The 23,121-nt window shown below is 38.6% G+C and overlaps 1 protein-coding gene across 1 annotated transcript in view; it reads left to right on the top strand.

The window, feature by feature from the left end:
• Window positions 1-23,121, top strand: part of grk3 (G protein-coupled receptor kinase 3) — a 53,498-nt gene that overhangs the window by 20,939 nt on the left and 9,438 nt on the right. The window contains exons 3-14 of the mRNA XM_036595472.1: window positions 14,154-14,227; window positions 14,497-14,598; window positions 14,999-15,073; window positions 15,858-15,919; window positions 16,054-16,105; window positions 16,391-16,482; window positions 16,589-16,688; window positions 17,187-17,265; window positions 17,914-18,044; window positions 19,216-19,310; window positions 19,898-20,005; window positions 22,392-22,458. Coding sequence (XP_036451365.1) covers window positions 14,154-14,227; window positions 14,497-14,598; window positions 14,999-15,073; window positions 15,858-15,919; window positions 16,054-16,105; window positions 16,391-16,482; window positions 16,589-16,688; window positions 17,187-17,265; window positions 17,914-18,044; window positions 19,216-19,310; window positions 19,898-20,005; window positions 22,392-22,458 — 1,037 coding nt within the window. The remainder of the gene's footprint in view (window positions 1-14,153; window positions 14,228-14,496; window positions 14,599-14,998; window positions 15,074-15,857; window positions 15,920-16,053; window positions 16,106-16,390; window positions 16,483-16,588; window positions 16,689-17,186; window positions 17,266-17,913; window positions 18,045-19,215; window positions 19,311-19,897; window positions 20,006-22,391; window positions 22,459-23,121) is intronic.

Consider the following 23,121-nt stretch of genomic DNA (forward strand, 5'->3'; position numbering starts at 1 on the left):
TGATGCATCCCTAGTTAGAGCACATCTGTCTGACTGCATCTTTGGGATGTCCATTGTAAAAAGGATAGTTTAAGTGTGAAACTGTTTGTAACAAATCAAGAACTGGAAGGTTAGGTCTGGCTATGTTTTTCATGTATGTACTAACCAATATGGTGTCTTGCGTTTATTCACCAGTTCAGCCTGTATTGCCATCAATCAGTTAAACAGGTGGTGTCTCCAGTCTTCCCCAGTAGCAGGGAGTGGGTTTCGCCCTATCATTGGGAATTGAGAGTTTGAATCGTGCTAATGCTGCAAAAAAAAGTCTCTAATCAGTGACATCTGGAATACAACCATAGGAGGTTGGCTGATATTATCGGTTGGGCCCTAGTTTTTTGTTGGACTTCTAATTAAAATGTCAGTTTGTGTAATGTATTTGTGGATTTTTTTAGATTTAGGACATTCTATAGGTACTGTTCAAACTACTACTACCTGTCTTGGACATATGATACTTTTGTGTTCATGTTGTTCAACTTTATCGGAATTCTAACAGTTAAGGACAATTCCGCATTGCAGGAGCCAGTTGTTATAGATAACAAAAACTAGGTGTTTGTTTGTTTTTAATGGATTTGCTGTTGCAATAAGCATGCAGGCCTAAAAATTGAATTAAATACTTCCAACAGGTAAAAAGTAAGTGCTTGAGACGTGGACTAACAGTTTTTTTTTGTTTCTGTTACTATATAGCATATTCTATTCTGCCAGTACTATACAGATTGTTTTTGTTAATCCAAAACATATTGTATTTTGAACCTTGTACAAGCATAGTTTTAAGATTGTAACAGCATTTTGGAAATGCAGTAATTGGAGAAGTGGTCTCATTACATTTGAGTTGTAATAAGTAGCAGAAAATACTGATGTTGCGGTTATAGGAATGTTTTATTTTAGAGATTCTGTTGGCGTAACAGCTCTACAAAATTCATAACTGAATTAATCTTAGGTAAGGATGCATCCTTGAATTTTACTAAGTGGGGAGGTTTATGTTGTCATCTAGTGTTTTCACTGCTTAGTTCTAGATTCTAGTATTTCTAAAGTAAAAAAAAAAACCTTTACTAATTGCAGCTTTGAAAACAGAAAATAACTTTGATACTAATGCAAATGTTAGAACTGAGTCATCTATGCGCAGACATGTGAAGCAGGAAACCAGACTTGGCTACATCACCGTTATTTCATGCGCTTCAATTTGAATGACAAATATGTGAGATTTGCATGTGACCAGTGGAAACTAATAAATGTGCTGTGCTTCTTTTGACTTTTTATGGAAAGGTTTGAATCTATTATTTTTGTACTACCAATCTTTACAGTGTCTTTCTGCTACAGATTCAAAACAGTAATTGGAGAAAAGAAATGTGAAGGAACTTTTGTCATGTCTGTATTTCAGTTTCCATGATGCTTTCTCAAGTCTCACAAATTTGTTTAAGTACATGTTAATGAGTCATGGTTCTGTGAATGTTATGATGAGCAACAAATGTTCAAGTTTGCTCTGTGTTTGTCATTTTGTCTCATTAAACACCTAATTCAGTAAGACTTTGTTAACCCTTGTCAATTTTGTTTTTTTTTTTTTAATTTTGCACTTATATTTAAGGCAAGCCGTTTTAGAGCAACAGATGTGTGATAAAGTAAGAGAGAAATCCCCACATCCTACAAAAAAAACTTAGGAAAGTTATGCATCAAAGATGATTTTTCAAAACTTCTGCTAAGATGTAAACGAATATATTGAGAGTGGTTTGATGTGTAATGGTGTGTTGCGTTTAAATATTGGTCAAATTTTAACATCTGTCCGCTGCTGGTATTTTTAAAATTATGTTTATTTATTTATTTTATTAAATTTTTTTTTTTCATGTAAAATCTTGGCTGAAACCAAAATTCCTGGAAAACCTGGAAAGTCATGGAAAATAAACGTGCACACCTCATGCTCTCTTAATTGCGGGATCAAGTAGTGTGTGAATCACGTTGTTAGCTTTAGCTTGGACAGTTTTTAGCTAGTCGTGTAGACTAAATATCAGTAGCAGTTTCAGTATTGTCAAAATGCCTGAAAAGTGTGCGTTTAACCAATGATAGCTAGGAAATGATGTTGGGAAAATGGTTGAGTCAGTGTTAAAAAGCCATATGAAAGGAAGGAAATATGGTGAACTTAAGAGAAGCAAAGAAGCTAGCAGTTCGGTGAAGAATTTTTCAGACCATTTGCAGGAACATCACAGCTCACAACCACATCAGCAAGCTGTTAAACTTTAAGAGCTGGTGGATTAGACACCTTTAGTAATGCTATGGATATTGAGAGCTCATGTTTACTCAGGTGAATTGCTAGCCTTTCCACACCACCATCAGTGTCTTCACACATAACGTTAATATGTGACAGTGAATAGTGCCATCCACTAGCAGCCCCTAGTAACCTTATGTTGATAGCACGGACTTTTCTGTTGGTCTTTGCAACCCATTACTAATTTGAGGTCATTGGTGTAGTATAGTTTAAATTAGGTTCATATTTTGCTGTGGCTATTTAGTACTGAAGTACTTAACCTTTGGTTCTGATTTTCATGCTGGATAAGTCATGAAAAGTCCTGGAATGTGAAAATGGTTGAAGTGTCTGATTCCGATAGACGCTTCATTGTACATCACTACTTCAAATTGTATTAACATATGATCCGGCACTGGGGTGGTTTGCAAGAGCTCACTTTTTGATCGTATTAAATAAGAGGCCTGGTGTGTTCATACTGCTTCCAATCTAGATCAGAATCTAAAAAACATGCAGGCCGTAGGCCTGCTATCTGCAGGAGCATTTTTTTTCTTTCTTTCTGGAGCACAGACAACATCAAGACACAATGCATTTCGATTTTGGGTGTAGACCTGCATTTGATTGGCAGTTATTTCCAGTGCCTTTTTCGTCTTGGTGTTGTTCAAATGGCTGTGATATGTTGATGATTGTAAGTTACTTGCAGTGAGCTTCTAATCCACTCTAGTGATTACTAGTTCCTGTCCTGAACTAGTGCACTGCCTCTCCTCCATTGCTGTGGAACAGCTTGTCGGCGTTGTATCAGGCACTCTGTGTGCCATGCAGAGGGCTGTCAAGTGTTGAGCTGTTAATGTTGTCACTTACCCCTAGGTCAGATTTCAGGATTTGTTTCACTGGGTTGGGTTGCGGTAATATGTTGATGCTCTGCTGCCGTGTATGTCTTTCACTTACTCTCTTACTGTTGCTGTCACTTTTTTTTATTCAATTTAAATTTTGTGTTTGTAGTTTTTCCAGAACCTCTCTTCACTTTTGAAATGCATAGGCTGCATATAGAGGGCACTGCACATGCAGTTATACATATTCATCAGTCATTTCTCTGATTGGCCCAATCCCCAAACATAGCAGCCGAGTGGAACTAGCTTGCAAACAAGTGATACTTGCTGCCCACCCTAAGGGAGATTATGAGGATTGCAAAAACAGATTTACTTCTGGAATACATGCGAATATGACACAAGCATCACTCTTGACACGAGATTGAATGGAACATGAGCATTATTACTGATACAAGACTGAATGGGACCTTATATGTATTCTATGCTAGTCTCATCTTTTTTTTCTGGTTTGGCACACCCACATGCTTCATAGTTACCTCAGAAGCCAGAAATCACCTGGTCAAAATATAAGATGCCTGTAACACCATGAAAGTTTAGCTATTTAGCAATCAAGCCATTTATTTGCAAGTCAGGGCATTTGTTGGGTTGCGTGTTGGGTTGCAAATTGTGCTGTGCATTTTTTTTTTTCTCGTTTAGTGACTTGGATTTATTTATTAATTTTGAATATTTGTAATTCTCATACTTTAAGAAGGTTTTTGGGGGAGCGACGATAACACAAACAATAGATAAATAGTTGAAACTACTGAAATAACATCCATTAATGATGCATGTTCGGACCATAAATATTTTCAGCTTGGCTGAAGAAAGCTTAAATAGCACAGGTGTTTTGCAGCAGTGACACTAAATGTTCTTGTTTCAATAATACCAAGTAATTCCCACAACCAACTAGCTAACCCACTTGCCTTTACTCACTGTGGCAGGGTGCCCTAATGTACATGATATATAAGGATAAAATATTCTAAATGTTTAGTATGTTCAAATATTTTGCAATTGTCTCCCATTCTCTGTCTATATCTTAAATCTGTTTTTATGTCTCAATTCTGTGATTTCCTCCCTCTGTGTTCTCTCCATTGTGGAAACCATGCATTTACTAATGAAAAGTAATTTCATTAATAATAATCAAGTTTTTCAGGATGTAATTCTGCAGTGCTCGGTTTTGTTGATAACTCGTTTCCCCAGTAACCTCTGTAATTGACTACTTGAGTAAGGCCAGCATACAAATGAGCAATGTTTCTAGATTTCATCAGTCTAGTCTTGGGCTGTACTAGTCAGTGTTTTGACAGACTCAAGACCCTCATACAATTTGTTTGGTTAAGTTACACTAGTAAACAGTGGACTCCCTGTTAACAATTTTTTGCATTATTCATTTCAAGAGAATAGTTGAACAGTTAGTGGTCCTGGAAAGAGTTTGTTTTGAGATGCTTAGTACTCTGCTGTGAGGATGAATTGGTGGAAAGGGACTTTAATACGAGTTGATCACACTTCTCATTTCCTGGCCATTTATTTCCCCGGTTGTCTACCCTGGCCTGCTGTCTTTCCCTCCCCATTTAGCGCTCATAATAGTGTCTGTTGCCCCACCTTTCTCGCATTCTGTACCTCCCTTCCCCCTTTATTGATGGAAATCATACCACCACCATGAGCTTTTAGGGTGAGGAAATCTCACTCACATGCACAAGCACACGGCATCTTTGTGAAATTTAACATTGTGACATACACACTCACCTATTCTCCTCCTATCTCAATCACTTTTCCATGATACAGAGCCGCTTCAGTGTTAGGCAAAAGACTCCATTCCTTTGTGTTGCACTCGTACAGAAAGAAAGCAGACCAGGGACAGTCAGAAGAGGAGACACCTGGAGGAGCACCCGTGTTCCTCACTCATTCGCACGTGCTCTTTCTCCCCCCCTCGCTCCTCCTGTTCCCCAGCTCCTCTTTCTGTGCTCCAGCCACCCCTCCTCCTCCCTTATTCACATCTCCATCTCCTTCCATCTGTCAGAGTTCTGGAATGGATGTTGGAGAGTTTTGTGTTGCTTAGCAACTGTGGTTGCCATGGGAACCCAGAAGAAATCCCTTGTTTGCTTGGCGACCGGGAGAATGAAATTAATTAAAGGATGAATTAAAAAAAGGAGCAGAAAAGAGCATGCACACATCAAAATCCAGCTAGCATGATGGTGCTGGTCTCATAATTACATGTGTTCCATATCCTTGAGTAAGCAGTGCAGTGTTGTGTGGATTTATCTTTGACCATTAATGATTTAAACTGCAATGCATTTCACCAGTGCTTGGTCTCAGTTTCCATGAGTAAGATTTTTGTAAGATGTGTGTTTCCAACTCAAACATTGGTGCTTGGGTTCTTTCTGTTCAGGTAATTTCTGTTTAGTTCAGTTTCTGTGCGAGTGCATACATGCATGTGCTTGCACATGCTGGTTAATTGACAGTTCTTTGATCAACCAGACACCCTTAATTGCTCAGGGATTGTGATTCTTAATTGACCAGTCATTGTCAGCTCTCTCTCTGTCTCAGTCCCTGTCCAGGTTTTTTCCCCCTCTCCCTAGCACCCCCTCCCCTTTTGGCCTTCACTGTGCCTTCACGTAGACCAGAGCCAGTTATATAAACATCATTGGGAACAAACACCCTCGCCTGCAGCTCTGAAGCACTGCTCTTCACTTCCCATAGCAGCCTGAATCTCTGGGTGGGGCTTAGAAGAGCCAGTCAGCCTGGTAGACAAGACCCAGGCTTGAGATTTTAAAAGGGAAGCGGGGGGTTGGGGAATCATGTCCAAATGACACCGTTTTGGACCTGATGCTTGTAAACATGTACAATGATTCATTTTTTTTTTTTACCAGAAAAAAACTGAAAATATATTTAGCCTACAACTGCATATATAATTCTATTCAGTAATTAGTATGTCCACCCTTTGCCTTCGTTACAGCTTTTTTGTTCTCTTCTGCACAATCTGCAGGAATTATATTTTCTTGGTTCTTGTAAGCACCTCCGAGGCCTGTCTTAGGAGTTGGTTGCATTTTCTGCTTCTCACGATCCAAGCAACCTAAACACATTCAATGATTTTGAGGTCTGAACCAGGGTGTGGGGTGGCTAGCCCATTGTCCTGAGAAAATCAGCAGTTCTTTGTTTGCTTTGCAGATTTTCTTCTTTTTTATATGTTTCCTTTTCTCAGTAATAGCTATAATTTAATCATGATATAGATAACAACATATGTTGCCTATCCTTAATGCCCAATTTTGTCAATTTTATCATCCATTTTAAATGCAGTCAATATAAGAATGCCTGAGAACACCACCCACCACATAAAAAAAAGCATGAGTGCACCCCACAGGCCAACACACACACAGGCACAATCCACCGCCTACGCACTCAATGAGAACATGCTCATAACAAGGAACTAAATTACCCTGTAGCCAACTGCCTTTAGACAGGGAAATGTTCACTCTTCATTATGAAGAAAAACTTGCTGTCTACGCACAGGGTTAAGATATCACTGTTCAACACAGCGAGGGTGGCTGTTAATACTGTATTCACATCATGAAAGGAAGACACAGAAGAGAGGACACAACTCGAAACACGAGCGTGCACACACGCAACGCAGTCTCAGCAAACAGTGTCAGTTTATTTTGGGTCTGATTTTCATCACTCCTACCCACACAATCCCTCCCTCTCTGTTTTACTCGGCCTCATACACACACTTCCCCTTGCACGGTTTCAATATCAATCTCCCAGCGCTGGCTGTAACTGAGAACGTGTGAAGGAGAAAGAAGACAAAGTTACAGAGAGCATGAGAGAACAGACTTAGATGGTGAGCATTGCTGATTGTCTCAAGACCGTTTCACACTGGCCGATCTGAGAGTGGGTGCTGGAGTTCTAAATCGTATTAAAAAGTGGTGTACAAATACTTAGCACCAGCGCTTCTGTTCCAGTGTGCTGTTGCTCATTGCTGCCTGGCTGGCGAGATGGCCCACCACTCTTAAGCATGACTACATTAGATGAATCAGTTCAACAGGCGTCGAGAAACAGGCACATGCTGCATTGCTGAGTGGCGGCCAAGCTCTGCAGAATCAGAAGCTGTTGACAGGAACATGCAGTGGGCTGCCATTTATTCTCTAGCACTGGGGAGCAAAAGGTCAAGCTGTGTATTATGCATCAAAAACAGCTAGTGAGAGAGCATCACAGAATAGCAATAAACTAACATAACACTCACATCATATCAGTCATTAACAGAGTAGTCAAGGAATGAAAAAAAAAATCTTTGTGGTATCTTTTCTCTGGTGGTTCGCTTCAATTAGTCTTTTGATGTTACTTAAAGCTGGATAAATTCAAGAGACAAATCTTTGTGGAAGAACCGTATCTGAACAGAATTAACACTGGCCTAGTAGATTGATTTACATTTATAGTCTGAGGTCATAGAGCATAAAAAAAGCTAAGCGTGTAAACGCATGGACGATGAAGGAAGTAGGTGCATCTGCATGCTTTCTGCAAGCCTTTTTTTTAATTCTGTAATTGAGTGAAAGGCTCACAGAGAGCCAGTCTTCCATGGGTTAGTAGTGTCCACCATTCACTTTTATTATACCCTCCATTCTTTTAAGAAGACTCACTTTTGATTTTCTTTTAAGTAGTTTTTTTTCTTACAAAATTACAACTGTGGTGATTCTAGTGCCACTGTGTGATTTCCTGTAGCGGTAGCCTCAAGTTAACAGTGCCAAACAGTCATTTTCCCACTTTGTTTAATACTATTTAAGGCAGAGCTGACCAAAAACAGACATTTAAAGCTTGTAAATATCATATTCTTTACATTTTATATCGTATTGTTACAGTAAATTATTCTGTAAAGTGTTCAAACACTGAATATTAATGGAAAAGTGGTTTAGCCTGTTTAATCTGCTGTCTCCTGTCCGAAAATACATTTTAAACCCCTCAGTTAAACAATACCAAGTACTTACCTCACCTGTGAATACACTCAGTGGTCTATGCAAGCAGAATAAGTCAGTTCACAGCACTTGGCACAGTATTGCAGGGGTCATTGTGAGGTGGTCATAGGTGTTACTATTTTACATCAGCCAATCAGATTTTAGTACCAGAAACTGTAAACAATGGTGTATGTGTATGATTAATGCATAAATAATCTATGAGAATGGTCACTGAACAGACCACGTTTGAAATTTAATACTAATTATTGGCTTTGTTTTTCACTATTGCCATTCTAAAACGTTTGGTACACTTTTTTGTTTGAACAGTGTGCTTCATTTTGTTTATCCCAACCATTGTGAGACTGGGCCTTTTTTCAGCAAAGCTACTGTAGTAAACTTTGTAGTCTAAACATCTCTATCATAGTGTTCTGAGTTGCACTGCAGTAAAACTGCACAAAACATTACAGCATGATATTGCAGTGGGAATAATGAGGCACTATCATGAATAGTGGCCACTTTAGTAAGATTTCATCTGTTGAAAGGTGCAAAGAAAAATTCCCAGACTGCGCCGTTAATACACAGAATATATGGGTGTGTGTATATACTAGCGTTTAAAATTTTTTAAATCACTTGTCATATTCGTAATTGCTATTATTTTATTTAGTTTTGGCTTATATTTTGCAGAATATAATTCTATAAGCTTGACACCAGAAGGGTTGGGAGAGGGGGTGTCATACAGGAATTGCCTTTAGTTGTGCTACATTGAAAGCACTGCAGTGAAAAGATGGTTTGCCGTTACAAATTCAGCATATAATGTTTAAACAAATGCCTGCTGATGTTTTTTAGTACAGATGATCAAGCAGTGTCGCAACAATGTAATGAAGGTTTTGCCTTTAAGATTTGCACATTTTCTACATATCGCAAATGAAAAGTAACATCATTTGTGTATTGCATTTCTTGTTTCTTCACATTTCAAGATTGCTTTAAGATCTGTTGTGAAATCTTTGCTATACTTTTGAAGTGGAGGCATATGTTCGAGGTTGTCAGGTTCTTACATTTTCCTGAATGTGAACCATCTAATCATGAGAAGAACACACAATTTGACGAATTCAAAGCTGGATTAAGGTTAATCCTTTAATACGGTGATGTAAGCTTTGTCATAGTGTTGCTGCCCTGTTCAATATGTTTGCCCCAGAAGCCTCTCTCTCAACTTTTCAGTATTTCCTTTAACCCTCAAAAATCTCCAAGTCCTAATAAAAACAAAGGGCTTTTGTGCATCCCTGCCTGTAACTCCAGATATTTGTGATAGCCTGGCAACGTCAGGCATATGTTACCATGTGGTCATGCTTGACATTACATTTTATATCTTTTATCAGAACTCACTACCCCCTTAATGCAACACCCACCACATCCCCCCTGCCCCCAAAACCACACACACATGCACACACACAACCAATAATCTTGCTGTATTTAGCGTGCCTGAAATATGATCCTCACAGTAAACAGACAGCTCTATGTACAGTAGTGGCCCGGAAGTGAAGAAAACTAGAGTAGGGATAGGCCTCGGCCTGAGAGGAGATGAGTTCCAGAGAGATAACGGAGAAGGGAAAGAGAAGAGCAGGGAAGATATGGAGTAGCGGGGAAATGGGAATTTCTTTTCCTATGTTAATGCATAATTCTGTACGGTGGAATGTTTTCAAATTGGGAGATAGTGTTATTTATTATTAATAATTGCTTGAATTTGTGTTGTTGGTATCCAGCTTAAGTTTGGATTTATTTATTATAAAATAGTGATACTACATTAAATATTGATATTATACTGTATGGAGTTTTTTTTTTCTTTTTCCTGTAGTGCTGACACATAGACATGGAAATGTTAAGTACATACCAACTTTAATAATTTCAGTGAATGTCAGTTGATTGATTTCAGACTACTACAAAACAGTCACAATTCAGAAATGTCCCTATTTGCGTGAAGATGCCTAACTGTGCATTTTTTTTTTGTGCCTTGGTACCTGTGTTGTAGTGTGTAACATAGAATCATCTGCTGATCTTACAATTTTCCAGCTTCCTTTAAACCAGTGCCCTACCATTGGATTGATGTTTTATTGAGTAATAGACCATTTCAGATAGACCACAGATAGACCAACAACAGCTGCATTTTATGACACATTGTAACCAGCATACCTGATATCAACTATTAATATATTAGTAGTTCTGCTAACATAATAAAACATTTGTACTTGTTTTTGCTTAAATGGGTGGCATATCTCAACATTTTAAGGCATTTATGTTCTTTGAATGCAAAACAGACTTTGAGAAATGGAGTACAGCACACAACACCTTTTTACTGTTTTGACAACAGGTAGATATTTTTGTCAGTGCTTCAATATTTGCTAATAGTTACATACAAATCCTTGGTCGTTCCTTTATGGTCAGCATAAGCATGTTCCGTTGTTCTGTGTTTAGTTCCCGCCATGTGTAAAAAAAATGTTGCTTAGTCTAGGTTTGCAACATCAAACTAGGCTTGCAACCTCAAAAAAATGAAAATTGGCATTGTTAACAGCACTAATGTGAATGCAATAAAAATCCCAGTATAATTATTTACAACAATAAACTGATTTAGGTTCATATTTGGGAATGATGTAGGCAATTTAGTGATCAGATGTTAAAAGATCTTTTTGAGCATGGGAAAGTAAAAATGTGAATTATTTTCACAATTTGCAATTGACAGGGATATCCTGATCAAATACTCACTCTCAGTCCATCCTGATCCAATACAGTGCACACTTGAGTAATATAAAATTAATAATACTAATCAAATTCAGGTAAAATTTTACAGTTAGTTATTGATTACAGTAAAATACCTTTTATTTTTGGATGGGAATAAGAGCACTCAAGTGATGTATTTTTGACCTGTTTTTAAATTAGCAATTTTATATTGTGTTTAATATTAACTTACAATCCAATTTGACTGATTCAATCTAATAATTTACTTCAAAATGCTGATGATCACTTCATTTTTGGTGGCGGAGTCTTGAAACGGATCTTTTGTGACTTATGTGAAAACCACTTTACTAATGTGAAAACATCATGAAAGCACAACAATTTAAGAGTCCTTTAATTTACCTCGAAGTATCTCACTCTTCTCTTGGCTTTAAATGCACTGTTAGTGTTAATGCCTTTTTTAATATGAGAAATGGCATGGCACGGCTCTTTAAAGAGTAACTACACCCCACTACTTTCAGCTAACTCCACCCTTGGCTCAACTTTGAAAAATGCTCAGAAATGGGAGGGGCTCGCTGGGAGGGGCACTGCAGTGATGTACGGGTTTGGAGCTGGGGCTACGAGGGAAACCGGGTGGGCTGGGCTGCTGTGTTTTTAGAGCTAGCGTATGTTAGCTACCAGAAAATATGGAGAGCGACAGAATCAAACAGCACTTTTGCAACTGAGAGGTCATTTTTCTAGAGTACCATCCCTCTCTTCGACAAGGGAAGGTGTTTCTGATCAGGCAGTGCGTCTTAAGCCTTAACAGTATGAGCCACTGACTCAAGCTGCCGAAGAGTTAACATAGCACCAGAAAATGATTAGCAGCGAGTGGGAGAGGCTTCCGAATCGTAGAACATTCCTTAAAACCATGACAGCCAGCTTCTAATTATCTGTTCAGCAGGTCCATATTCGATATAACCTGAGTCCTCATTTCTTAGATGCACTGAATTCTGAATGAATAAAGTTGATTTCTTTGAACACTAAGTTTCATTCCGTTTGACATCAAACAAATGCTGTTTTTACCCCGGCACGACTCACGAGTGGACAAATGTGCTTACATTTTACGTGCACCTAGTTTCACCGTTCTTTGATGAAAGACTGATGGCTCAAACAGTTAGTACACACATGTTAAAAGTCTTCAGTTTCCACTGTAAAATAGTCCCAAACTCCAGTTATTCAAACCACTTGTTAACTTGTGAAATTGCTGTGAGAGTCCCCTCCTGGCACCTGCATGACAGTAGCATAAGTAGACGCAAAAAATAAAACTAAAGATCGAAATTAAAATAGCCTTAAAATAGACAATTCTATCCATTTAGCCTATACATATAGCCTTTTCTACCTGTGAACTATTTGAGTATAGAAGTAGGCCATTGATTAGTTCTATTTCCTGTTGAAAACAATTTAGCTAGAATTGAAAACTTTGGAACCTTTGTTGTTTCTAATGCTGGAAGGGAAGAATGTCACCTTTATGGTGCTCATTTAGAGAAGGGATGAATGCACCAGTTATTACAGTATGTGCATTTCGGTTGAAAATGATGGGTGAATGAGGAAAGCAGAAGCAGTGGAGATTAGTGGTAAAATGTGCCATATTTGTTGTTTTTGTGTGTGTGTGTGTGTGTGCGCGTGCGCGCGCCTGAAGGGTGAGCGGTGTCGGTTTTTATCCCCTGTGAGATTATTCTATAGTGATCCAATTAGTGCTTGAGTTATCCACCTATTTTAACAGCAGCAATCAGCTTGTGCTAATACCTCAGGCAGCATGCAACGACACCAGACAGGGAAACCGCGCTCTCCCCTTTAATCTCTCCATTACAATGGACGTGTCACGCCAACCGCTAAGCCCAGCCCCCGTCACCACATTTTGAAGCCCTCTTCCTCTTGTGATCATTGTAGCCCATAAGCTACATCAGTAAGCACTCTATTAACACCACATACTGTGCTATCCTTGTTTGACCCCTTGACATATTGTTTTTTTGCCATTTTTAATAAAGAAAAAAAAATTATGCTGCATGTGAAATAGGCCAATTCAGCCATGATATTTGCAGCAGTATTCTAGCTGTTGCATTTCCCTTTTCTCTACTATCCTGCCAAGTGGGGCCCATTATTGTTGCTATGGGAACAATAAGGCTCATCTTTGCTGGCTGTTTTGATCCTTTTTTTTCCCCTCACCCTCCCCTCTTTCCTCCACTCCTTCCTTCTTGCAAGCAAAGCACCACATCACGGCGACATGAACACTGAGGTTCTTTAAGAGCTTGTGACTTCTGCAAATGTTACGCTCAAGAGCAAACATTTGGCAGTTAGGTTGGAGTGCTGTTAAAGCGCTGTGGTCAGAACTTTGAGGAAGAGAACGGGGCCAGCCTTTAGCAGAACTGGTGAAGTGAAAGGTCAAGGCAGCTGTCTGATGGAGGATTGCTGAAATAGATGAGTAGTGTCTCGCTTCTGATTAAGGCTAATCCTCTCAACAGCGTCTAATCTATTGCCCGCAGGTTTGGTCGCTGTTGTCGTCCACGGCGTTCATTTACAGTGTTCATTGGTTGTCCTATGCCCTTACCCTCACTCTGAAATAAGGGAGGAGTACACAAAGTGAAAATGTCATGCCATTACATAACTTTACATAAAACCATTGGGATTTCCACAGACCTGTGTGGTTGAACTTACAATAATCAGAAATCAAGCTTTGGAAGCTCATTAAAGGTTCCAGTTAGTGCGATTTCAGGTATTCCATTTGAAAGTCAGCGTTATGACACATCCCTCGAGCGAGCAACGTAGCAAGTCCTTTTCCCCCGACAACTGTTGTGGCTCTGTACGCTATTGTATTGTTCAAAATAATTGAAATCGTAATTTTTGTCATGGTGCAAGCTAGAAATCCCTTTGTTTTATTGTTCAATAAATTACTATAGATGGACTTTGATTTTGACTTTGATTGAGAACATTGTTCTATATTGTTCATTGTTCTTTATGCTTTCAGTTAGAATGTTAAATTGACAAGACCCATTCCTCTGGAAACAGAGGAAACATTGTGCATTGTGCAATTTATAGTCACGAGGGTGCAGTTTATTGTCTGAGCAGTCCACTGTTAAATGTCGTGGTCATTTTTTGTTTGCATTGGCATGATCGATGCCATTGATGTATTTGGCAGTTCATTCCTAAAGACTGTTGTTTGTCAAAGGTAAGGTGCCATACATTGCATGACGTTTTACTTTTAGGACTGTGCAACACAATTTTCTTTCACCTTTATGTTCTTTATAAGGGCATCCTTTTAAACATGAAATGCTTGAATGTGGTCACGTGCCTTTATTTTTTCAGGGTTCCTCCTGTTCAAGGATTTCTGTATGAACGAGATAGATGAGGCAGTTCCCCAGCTGAAGTTCTACGAAGAGGTAAGACCAGCTTTGATATTTCCTGACAGACTAGATTTCTCTCTTTTCTTTTCACTTAATCAGGAGTTGATGGTCTTTCTGCACAGTTCCCGTTCAACTAGCTACTGTGCACCTCTTGCCAGACTACAATGGTTTTAGAAAGAAAACACAGCCTGATGACTATTACAGTGGAATGTTTTATCCTTCAGTGGGAAGTTGTCAACTGTATGTCAGATTAAAGAGCATGTGATTGTATTTCAGATTACTGCAATCTCATTTTGTCTTCTCAGATTAAAGAGTACGAGAAGCTGGATTCAGAGGAAGAGAGGCTAAGTCGCAGCCGGCAGATTTACGACGGCTACATAATGAAGGAGCTCCTGTCATGTTCGCATGTAAGAACATAGCATCGCTCCCAAAAGCACAATCCATTAAAATAAATCAGTATTTGTGTTGGTGCAAATAACTTGTTTTAAGCCACATACCTTTCTGGCCTGCTTAATTAGCCCAGGCACCATTTAAATGTAGTCTTTTTCTACGTTTAGAAAAGGGCTTGCAGTTACATGCCCCATTACTGACCATCACAATGGCACACAGGGTCTAAAGTCACTAAGATTACATCATATTTTTTTTGTCATATATTTGGATAACACCATAACATAGAAGTTCAGCCGAGGGAAGCAAAGGAAATCAATGTAGATACTTAATATTTACTGCGAACACGACGGCTTGTGTTCCAGGTTTATGACTCTCAGCTTGCGTGTGTGTATTTGTTTGCTTTTGTGTGTCTTGCAGCCCTTCTCTAAGACCGCAGTGGACCATGTCCAATCTCACCTGGCTAAGAAACAGGTGCCTCCATCCCTTTTTCAGGTGAGAGACGGCAATTAAAAGCTAGCTTGCTACATTGTGCAGGTAGGATTGTAAATCAGCAACATGGTTGGCATGATCAGGTCTTCAACTGTAGAGATAACTGTTATTTTCCTCTTCAAATCTGATAAAAAATTACACTAGATTTATTATTGTATACTTGTAGGCCTTGTTGTATAGCACTCTTGTCATTTTAACTTTTTCACTAAATAGTGAATTTGTATTTAGTAGTGTCATTTTGAGTTTCCCCAAGTAGAGTACATTGAAGTGTTGATCAGGCATATTGCAAGTGTCCTAGGAGGTTTTGTAAAAATAGGAATTTTGATGTATATCTAACATTTAATGGTAATAGTGTTTGACTATTTCTGTATTTAATAACTATCCAGAAAAAAAAATATAAATCAGTATTAAAATAAATATATAATAAAATAAATATCCAGAAAAATGGTTGTGGTGAAACTCTGTTTTAAAAATTAAGATTTAAATTAAGAAATTAAGAAAAATACAATAAAGAAGGCCTATAAAGGAGAAAGTTGCATGTGCGTTTTGACACATTTACCAAAGCACAGATGGCAAATAGAGCTATTTGTAAGCACTGCTTTATGGGAATTCATTCATTTTTGTAATATGTTTATTATGACTTTTATAATGACAACTGCTTAATGATAACATCTCCAGTGCTTGTGGACATCCTGACTGTATCAGTGTATGAGGATGCCGACAACCCACCTTTCTAGGCATTTTACAGGGGCTCCACATATGATTTGTGTTTCTTTTCACTCCTTAGCCGTACATTGTGGAAATCTGTGACAGTCTGCGTGGGAAGATATTTCAGAAGTTCATAGAAAGGTGCGACTGTGTGATTTGCACAACATGCTGTTCTTCAGTTTTCTTTTGTTTATCTATATGTTGTGAAAGCTAGTTTGTCCTGTTGCCTTATCACTGGTTTGTCTAACAATCCAACCTGTATCTCTGCCGCACAGCGATAAGTTCACTCGTTTCTGCCAGTGGAAGAACGTAGAGCTAAATATTCACGTGAGTTTTATCTTGAGTGTCTATGCAAGATTAGAAGAATGATATGAGTAGCTCAGGCATGTAACCTGGCAAGTAGGAAGCTTTTAAATTTAAGGAAACAATGTTTACCTTTTTTGTCAAATTTCTAATGTTTAATTCAGCAAGTTTGTTTATGTATTTGTTGCAGGCATTGATATCTAGACCCAACAACTGCAGCTCACTGTTATTGCAGTTTGAACCAGGATTTTGTTAGCCTTTGTTTTCCTCAGTAATTTGTTTTAAAATATGCCTTGTATTCTTGACTAGTTAACAATGAACGATTTTAGCGTTCATCGGATCATTGGTAGAGGGGGCTTTGGAGAAGTGTACGGCTGCAGGAAGGCAGACACAGGGAAAATGTGAGTTCACAGAATGAACCTTGAATTTGGGAAGACTTTTTAAAGAGATTGAATAGCTTGTAAAAATGGATATTCTTACCTTGGTGAACTGGTTTATGTCTGTCAGGTATGCCATGAAGTGTTTGGATAAGAAGCGGATTAAGATGAAGCAGGGTGAGACCCTGGCACTCAATGAGAGAATCATGCTGTCATTGGTCAGCACAGGGGTGAGTGAGGTGTTTACAGACATAATCTCCTGAAGTATGGCTGTATCAGTATATTACAGCTTGCAGTATATTGAAAATGCATTAGTCATCCCATGGTGTGGCTTGGTTAAGGATTGATCTGCATAATTTGTTGCTAATTTCTTTGTTTGTGAAAACGTCTTAATGCACAAACTCATTTAAACACCCAAAGAACATCTTTAATTAGGCAGCATGCTCATAGCACATAATAAAGCGTTCAGTGTGTAGTTGAAGGTTCATTGTCATTCTGCACATTTCTTTTTTGTAGTATTGATAAGGCTAATTTCACAGTAATGAATAAGGAACAAACGTTTTAGTAGCCTTATATGCTACAGTATAGACTCACTAGAAGTGCTCAGTTGTAGTGCAGTGAGAATACCACGAAATATAACACATTGTTTGTATCAACAGCTAGTTACAAAAGTCTGAATGTTGTTTTTTTTTTTGGTGACTTGTGTGTGTTGCTCTCACTCTCTCCAGGACTGTCCGTTTATTGTGTGCATGACATACGCCTTCCACACCCCCGATAAGCTGTGTTTCATCCTGGACTTGATGAATGGTAAGAGCTTCTTCATTTTACTCTCTGCGCAGTGTCTCTCATGCCCAGTACTGCTCTGCTCCTCAGATCCCCCTAACCAGGACGCCACTTCCCAATAGGATTACACTAATAAAGGCACTAATCTCAGGCCTCCTATGTAACATCATGCAGGCCTGTACAGAGGGCAGGTTTTTTCTAGTCTTCACATGCACATTCACTCTTGTTTTAATTAACACTGCTGCTCTGACCCTCTGACTTGGTGTGCCTTTTTAAAATCTCTGAAACTATCTTTACAATGAATGTGGATTAAGGTAGTGCTTGTTCTGAGGATTCCTAGAATGCTCTCAGCATGTCAAAACAATTAGCTTTTGCTCAAAATACTTGGTAGGCAGCGTTTCAATGCTGAACCATGAATTAATCTTGTTTCTTGTGTGCTGCTTCTGTGACCTCTCAGTTTAATTAATCATTCATTAAAATCTTTAGTTTGACTTTCAGAAAATGTTTACTGAAACTTCATTAGCATAGTGACATTAAGTTAAGAAATAGTGCAGAGAATTAGCCACTTGTCCACTGTTTGATGTTCTGATATTTGTATACCGAAGGTATATGGCGATCTGTTTTGACAAATGAAGTTTAAATAATGCAAAAAAATATAATCTACTGTTTTAGGTGGGGATCTTCATTATCATCTCTCCCAGCATGGAGTCTTTAGTGAGAAAGAAATGCGCTTCTATGCAGCAGAGATTATCTTGGGCTTGGAGCACATGCATAATCGATTTGTTGTCTACAGAGACCTCAAGGTAAGGGGAACTGTGTTCATGTAGCTTTTGCTCAAGAATATGTTTTGTACTTAAAACCTCTTGATAGCTGTCTGCCACCTGACAAACAGAAGACACTTTATGCCAAAATCTGTGTTTGATTATCAAAAGTTGAAATCTAACGTAAAACAGTGATCAAAGAAATTTGAATATTACATAGTTTGTATTGTACCAAGTTTATAAGTAATATATGGTGGATAGTGATCTATTTGACCAGCAACATTTTGCTTAAAAGCAAAGTTTGCATATATTGTTCTTCCTCCTTTAAAAATGTTCCATTTCAGGTGGGTCTGCATTGCACTGAAAGAATCTGCACTGTTTATTGTCATAGAACAGAGAATGTCAGCAGACATTATTTTGGTTCTGTGTTGTCCAGATCAACTGGATCCCAAACCGTGTATTTAATATCTGATGACTGGAAAAAACACTGGTGCACAAAAGCATTTTCATTTTAAGTACTACCTCAAGTATTTAACCCCTTAAAATCTCACGCTTATTACATACTCATGCTTATTATTCAGAACTCCAAGGACCATAATGCAAACTGGCAGAGCTATTATTGGGTTATACAAGTGTGTTAATAAAACCTTGGACCCTCTGGTGGGCGCTGGCCATTTAAGGGGTTAACTGAAAATCTAATTTTGAGTCCAGCTCACATGTAGCTACCCAAATCAAATGAGGTGTTAGCACTTGTGTGTGTTCATTTTGGATAATTTTTGGTCCAACACAGCATCATGCTTTCAGCTACAACAGTCAGCAATGTTCTTTAATAGAAAAAAATCTGAAACAGCCATGTGATTTGACAGGGTGTTTGTTCCTTACATGAAGTGCTAACCATTTACAAATCAAGGTCACATGTGGTAGATGCACAGGGATATTTTAAATGAAAGGAAGAACAGTAAATCATTATAAAAAATAACCTGAGGGGCAAGCAAAACCGTACTTTAGGCATACCGCACAGCTTAAATAAAAAGCTGTGAGAAACTGGTGCTGTGTTTCTGAATGTTGTGTTTCTGTTTAAGATACTTCATCAGAAGTGTCTTGTTTTGAGGTCATACTAGAGGCAGCGTTTTTCTGTTCTTCTTCAACCCGTTTTCTGCTCTTCTCCTAGATCTTCTCATCTCTTCCTTTTTTTTTTATTTTTCCTCCTTAGCCTGCCAACATCCTCTTAGATGAGCATGGCCATGTTCGCATCTCTGATTTGGGCTTGGCCTGCGATTTCTCCAAGAAGAAACCACACGCCAGTGTGTGAGTAGCTCTTAAAGTGTGTTCTTTATAGTTGAAGACCTATGCTAATTATAATTTAGATGTAAATGAATCTCTATTAAGTAGGAGTGCACTGAATACAGATTAATTGTATTAGACAATTAGACACCTAAGATACTGATCAGATTTTGTGAGTGTTGCTGTTGCTAACTTTGTCTAGCCTGTCTTCCTGCTTGCTTTTGCTTATGTAATAAAGTATGTGTGTTTGTGCTGATAATGCTGATAAACTGTCTGAAGGCTGACTACTGTCCTAATCTCAGCCATGGCCGGTTTGGTTGCTAGTTGACCTAGAAGTAAGGTGGGTTTAGGATGGGCAGAACAAATAGGTCAGGTTGGACATTGGTGATCAATAAACAATCATATGGGATACAGTGTATAAAACTGAATATTTTTTGTGCCTTTTTGAATGTGGTCCAGGAGTTTTATTATTTTTTTTTATTATTTTATTATTTTATATCATTTGTCAGGACAAAACAAGGTGAACCTTTGCATCAGGTGTTTGTTGGTGGTTTTATCTACCACTAGGGGATGGGTGGTGTAACAGTAAAGTGAAACTGTTGCTTTTGCAGGGGTACCCATGGCTACATGGCACCAGAGGTCCTGCAGAAAGGGACAGCATATGACAGCAGCGCTGACTGGTTCTCTCTGGGCTGCATGCTGTTTAAACTTCTGCGAGGGTAAGAGCCCACCAACTCCTTGTGCTCCTACTATGTGTAGCAGACTGGACTGCTCATGAATACTTTACCATGCCATGTCTCTTGTCTTTGCTACATTTCTCTCTCTCTCTCTCTCTCTCTCTCTCTCTCTCTCTCTCTCTCTCTCTCTCTCTCTCTCTCTCTCTCTCTCTCTCTCTCTCTCTCTCTCTCTCTCTCTTCCCCCTTCCCCCCATGTTTCACTCTCTGTCTCATACCTGTTTGATGTGGAGAGTGAAGTTTAAATGTCAGGGGTCTCAACCCAGGAGGTCAGCTCACAGACATCACAGAGGAGAGTGAGGGAGTGGGTGGGGGAGGGAGAGGGGGTTGTTGAAAGCAGCGGTTGCTAGGATGGGAGGCAGGGGAGAGCGAATTGCATGCATTGGGTGAGGAGGCTGACGTGTCTCTTCATTGAGAGAGAGATAGAATATATACTTCAAGCAGATGTGAGACTAATGTCAGAGCAGAAAGGTGTCAGCAAAAGACAAAACATTTTGACTTCTAATAGATTACCACAGTGCCTACATTTTTCCGTTTGGAAGAGGTCATGAGTAAATTTATAGCACACTTACAGCTACTGTGTATTGCCAGGGCTGTAACTAGGATCAAAATTTTAGTGAGGTCTATTTTGAAGCAATGTAACCTACATCTCATAGTGAATGAACTAACTGCCGAATATTAGTATTAGGTTTTTTTTTTTCTTTTTAACTAAATCATTGCTCTTTTTTACCCATCCAGAACTCTTAATGCACCTTTTTCTTTCATTTGTTCCTTCGCCATTCCTCCATTCTTCTGTAAACTGCTATTATTCTTACATAAACTGACTTGACTTGAGTTATCCTGTTTAAGTTTATTTAATTAAGCATATAACTTTGTTTAAATGTTTATTTTCAGAATTAGCTAAAAAACTTGTTAAAACCTACACTAACTGAAGTGATGGTTTCACACTCACACACACGCACAAAAAAACATTTTTTAAGCCGTTTATCCTTCTGGGTCGTGGGAGGCCATCCCACTGGTCATTGGGTGGAAGGCAGAAAACAGGTGTTATAGTTTCTAATTGGTTTTATTTCATATACTCTCTCTGTCTGTCTGTCTTTTTTTCTTTCTTTCTTTCTTTCTCTCTTTCTTTCTCTCTTTCTTTCTTTCTCTCTTTCTTTCTCTCTCTCTCTTTCTTTCTCTCTCTCTCTCTCTCTCTCTCTCTCTCTCTCTCTCTCTCTCTCTCTCTCTCTCTCTGCTTCTTTCTTTTGCATCTCTGTCCTCACTGATTACTGGAAAAGCACACATTAAACGTAAGTTATAAAAGGCTATCTGTACTGAACCCCAGCTAACGGAAAAGGTAGCTACTCATATGGTTAATGGCACAAAATACAGCTGAATGTACCTGCTGATTTCTTAATAATGTTAGCTACATGATACTATACCATTAATATGCTGGTTAACAGTGAACTTTCTTATGCAGGTTGTAGTACATTATTATGAGTAGGTAACACATTACAGCTTTAATTTCTCATCTAATCACTAATATTGCTGATTTAGCCAGCAACATTATGAGCAGTCCAAACAAAAAATAAAATACAGGCTATGCATTTTACAATCTTAATGTGTTACTTGCTCTTATAAACTTTTAGCTAGCTACATTTTTGCCATTGCGGTATCATATCTTGGCCTATAGCATGTGTGCTGCATACCTGAACATCTCAGGAAATCAGTTACTCTGGTACTTGGGGCAGTGTAGCATCTTGTACAGAGATAAACAGAGTGGCAGTCAAGCCTATGGCCAAGCCACAGCTGTTCTAGGGTCAGCTGAGAATCAGTCACAGCTCATTGGGTAGTTAACTTATGTCGCTTTTTCTATACTGAATCTCATAAAACCCTTCCGAAACTTTCAAGGAAGAGTCCTAACGCTTGTTACGAACATTATGGCCACAGTGTTTGCTAAGCAGTGATTGGAGTGTTGAGAAAAGTAAGGTGGAGCCTGGCAGATTTAGATTGGCCATAACAAAAGTGACGGCACTCACAGAAAAAAAAAATCCAATTTCATTATCATGAAAAATGCGGCATAATAAATATTCTGTCCCCGTTTGGGTACTATGTGTAGACTACCACGTTATCATAAGGGCGCTGTTTCTACATTTCATCTCATGAACGGGCAAAAGTGGGGGAAAAAAAATATCCTGCTGAAACTACCGAGGTCTGGACCTCTATGTCCTCATAGCTAGTTACAGCCATGTGTATTGCTGAGGTTGTCTTTAACCATCACCTACCACTGAAGTTTCATATACAACTGTCCTCTCTGCACTTGTGTGCTTGGCCTCTGTTGAGGCAGCTCTGTGTTCAGTAACATGAAGTTTGGCACCTCTTGTCTCAGGCACAGTCCATTCCGGCAGCACAAGACCAAAGATAAACATGAGATTGACCGCATGACGCTTACAATGGTAAGCTGTTGTTGTTGGTTGTTGTTGTTGTTGTGTTTTTTATTTATGTATTTATTTATTTATGTCTTTTTTATGAGGTGTGTGTGTGTGTATATATATATATATATATATATATATGTATATGTATGTGTGTATATATATATATGTATATATATATATATATATATATATATTTATGTATATATATTTATGTGTATATATATATATATATATATATATATATATATATATATATATATATATATATATATATACGTGTGTGTGTGTGAACTTCATTGTGTTGCTATAAATTGAAGGTAGAGTTTAGTGCCTTCTTTGGAAGAGCAGTTGGAACATATCCTTATTAAAACACACGTTCATTTATACCTTTATGCACAGCAGAAAGGGAAACAGCCACTTGAATTTGCATCCTCGCTTTGCATTTTACAGTTTGTCACACTCACTGTTATCTGACCTGTACTGAACTGGGGAGGGCTTGTCAGCAAATGTTTTTTTACACTAATCTTACGTTCAGCCGTCCAGGGCCTTTTATAGGGGTTATCTTTAATTGGACAAGAAGACTAGTTGTAGGCCAGCATTGTGAGCTGTGCAGCAATCCTACAGGAAAGATGCACAGGTGGAATGCCACCTGTCCTGTCCAAGATTCCTGCTGAATTCTCCTCT

This window comes from Colossoma macropomum, unplaced genomic scaffold (genome assembly GCF_904425465.1).
Source record: "Colossoma macropomum unplaced genomic scaffold, Colossoma_macropomum, whole genome shotgun sequence".
Taxonomy (NCBI): domain Eukaryota; kingdom Metazoa; phylum Chordata; class Actinopteri; order Characiformes; family Serrasalmidae; genus Colossoma; species Colossoma macropomum.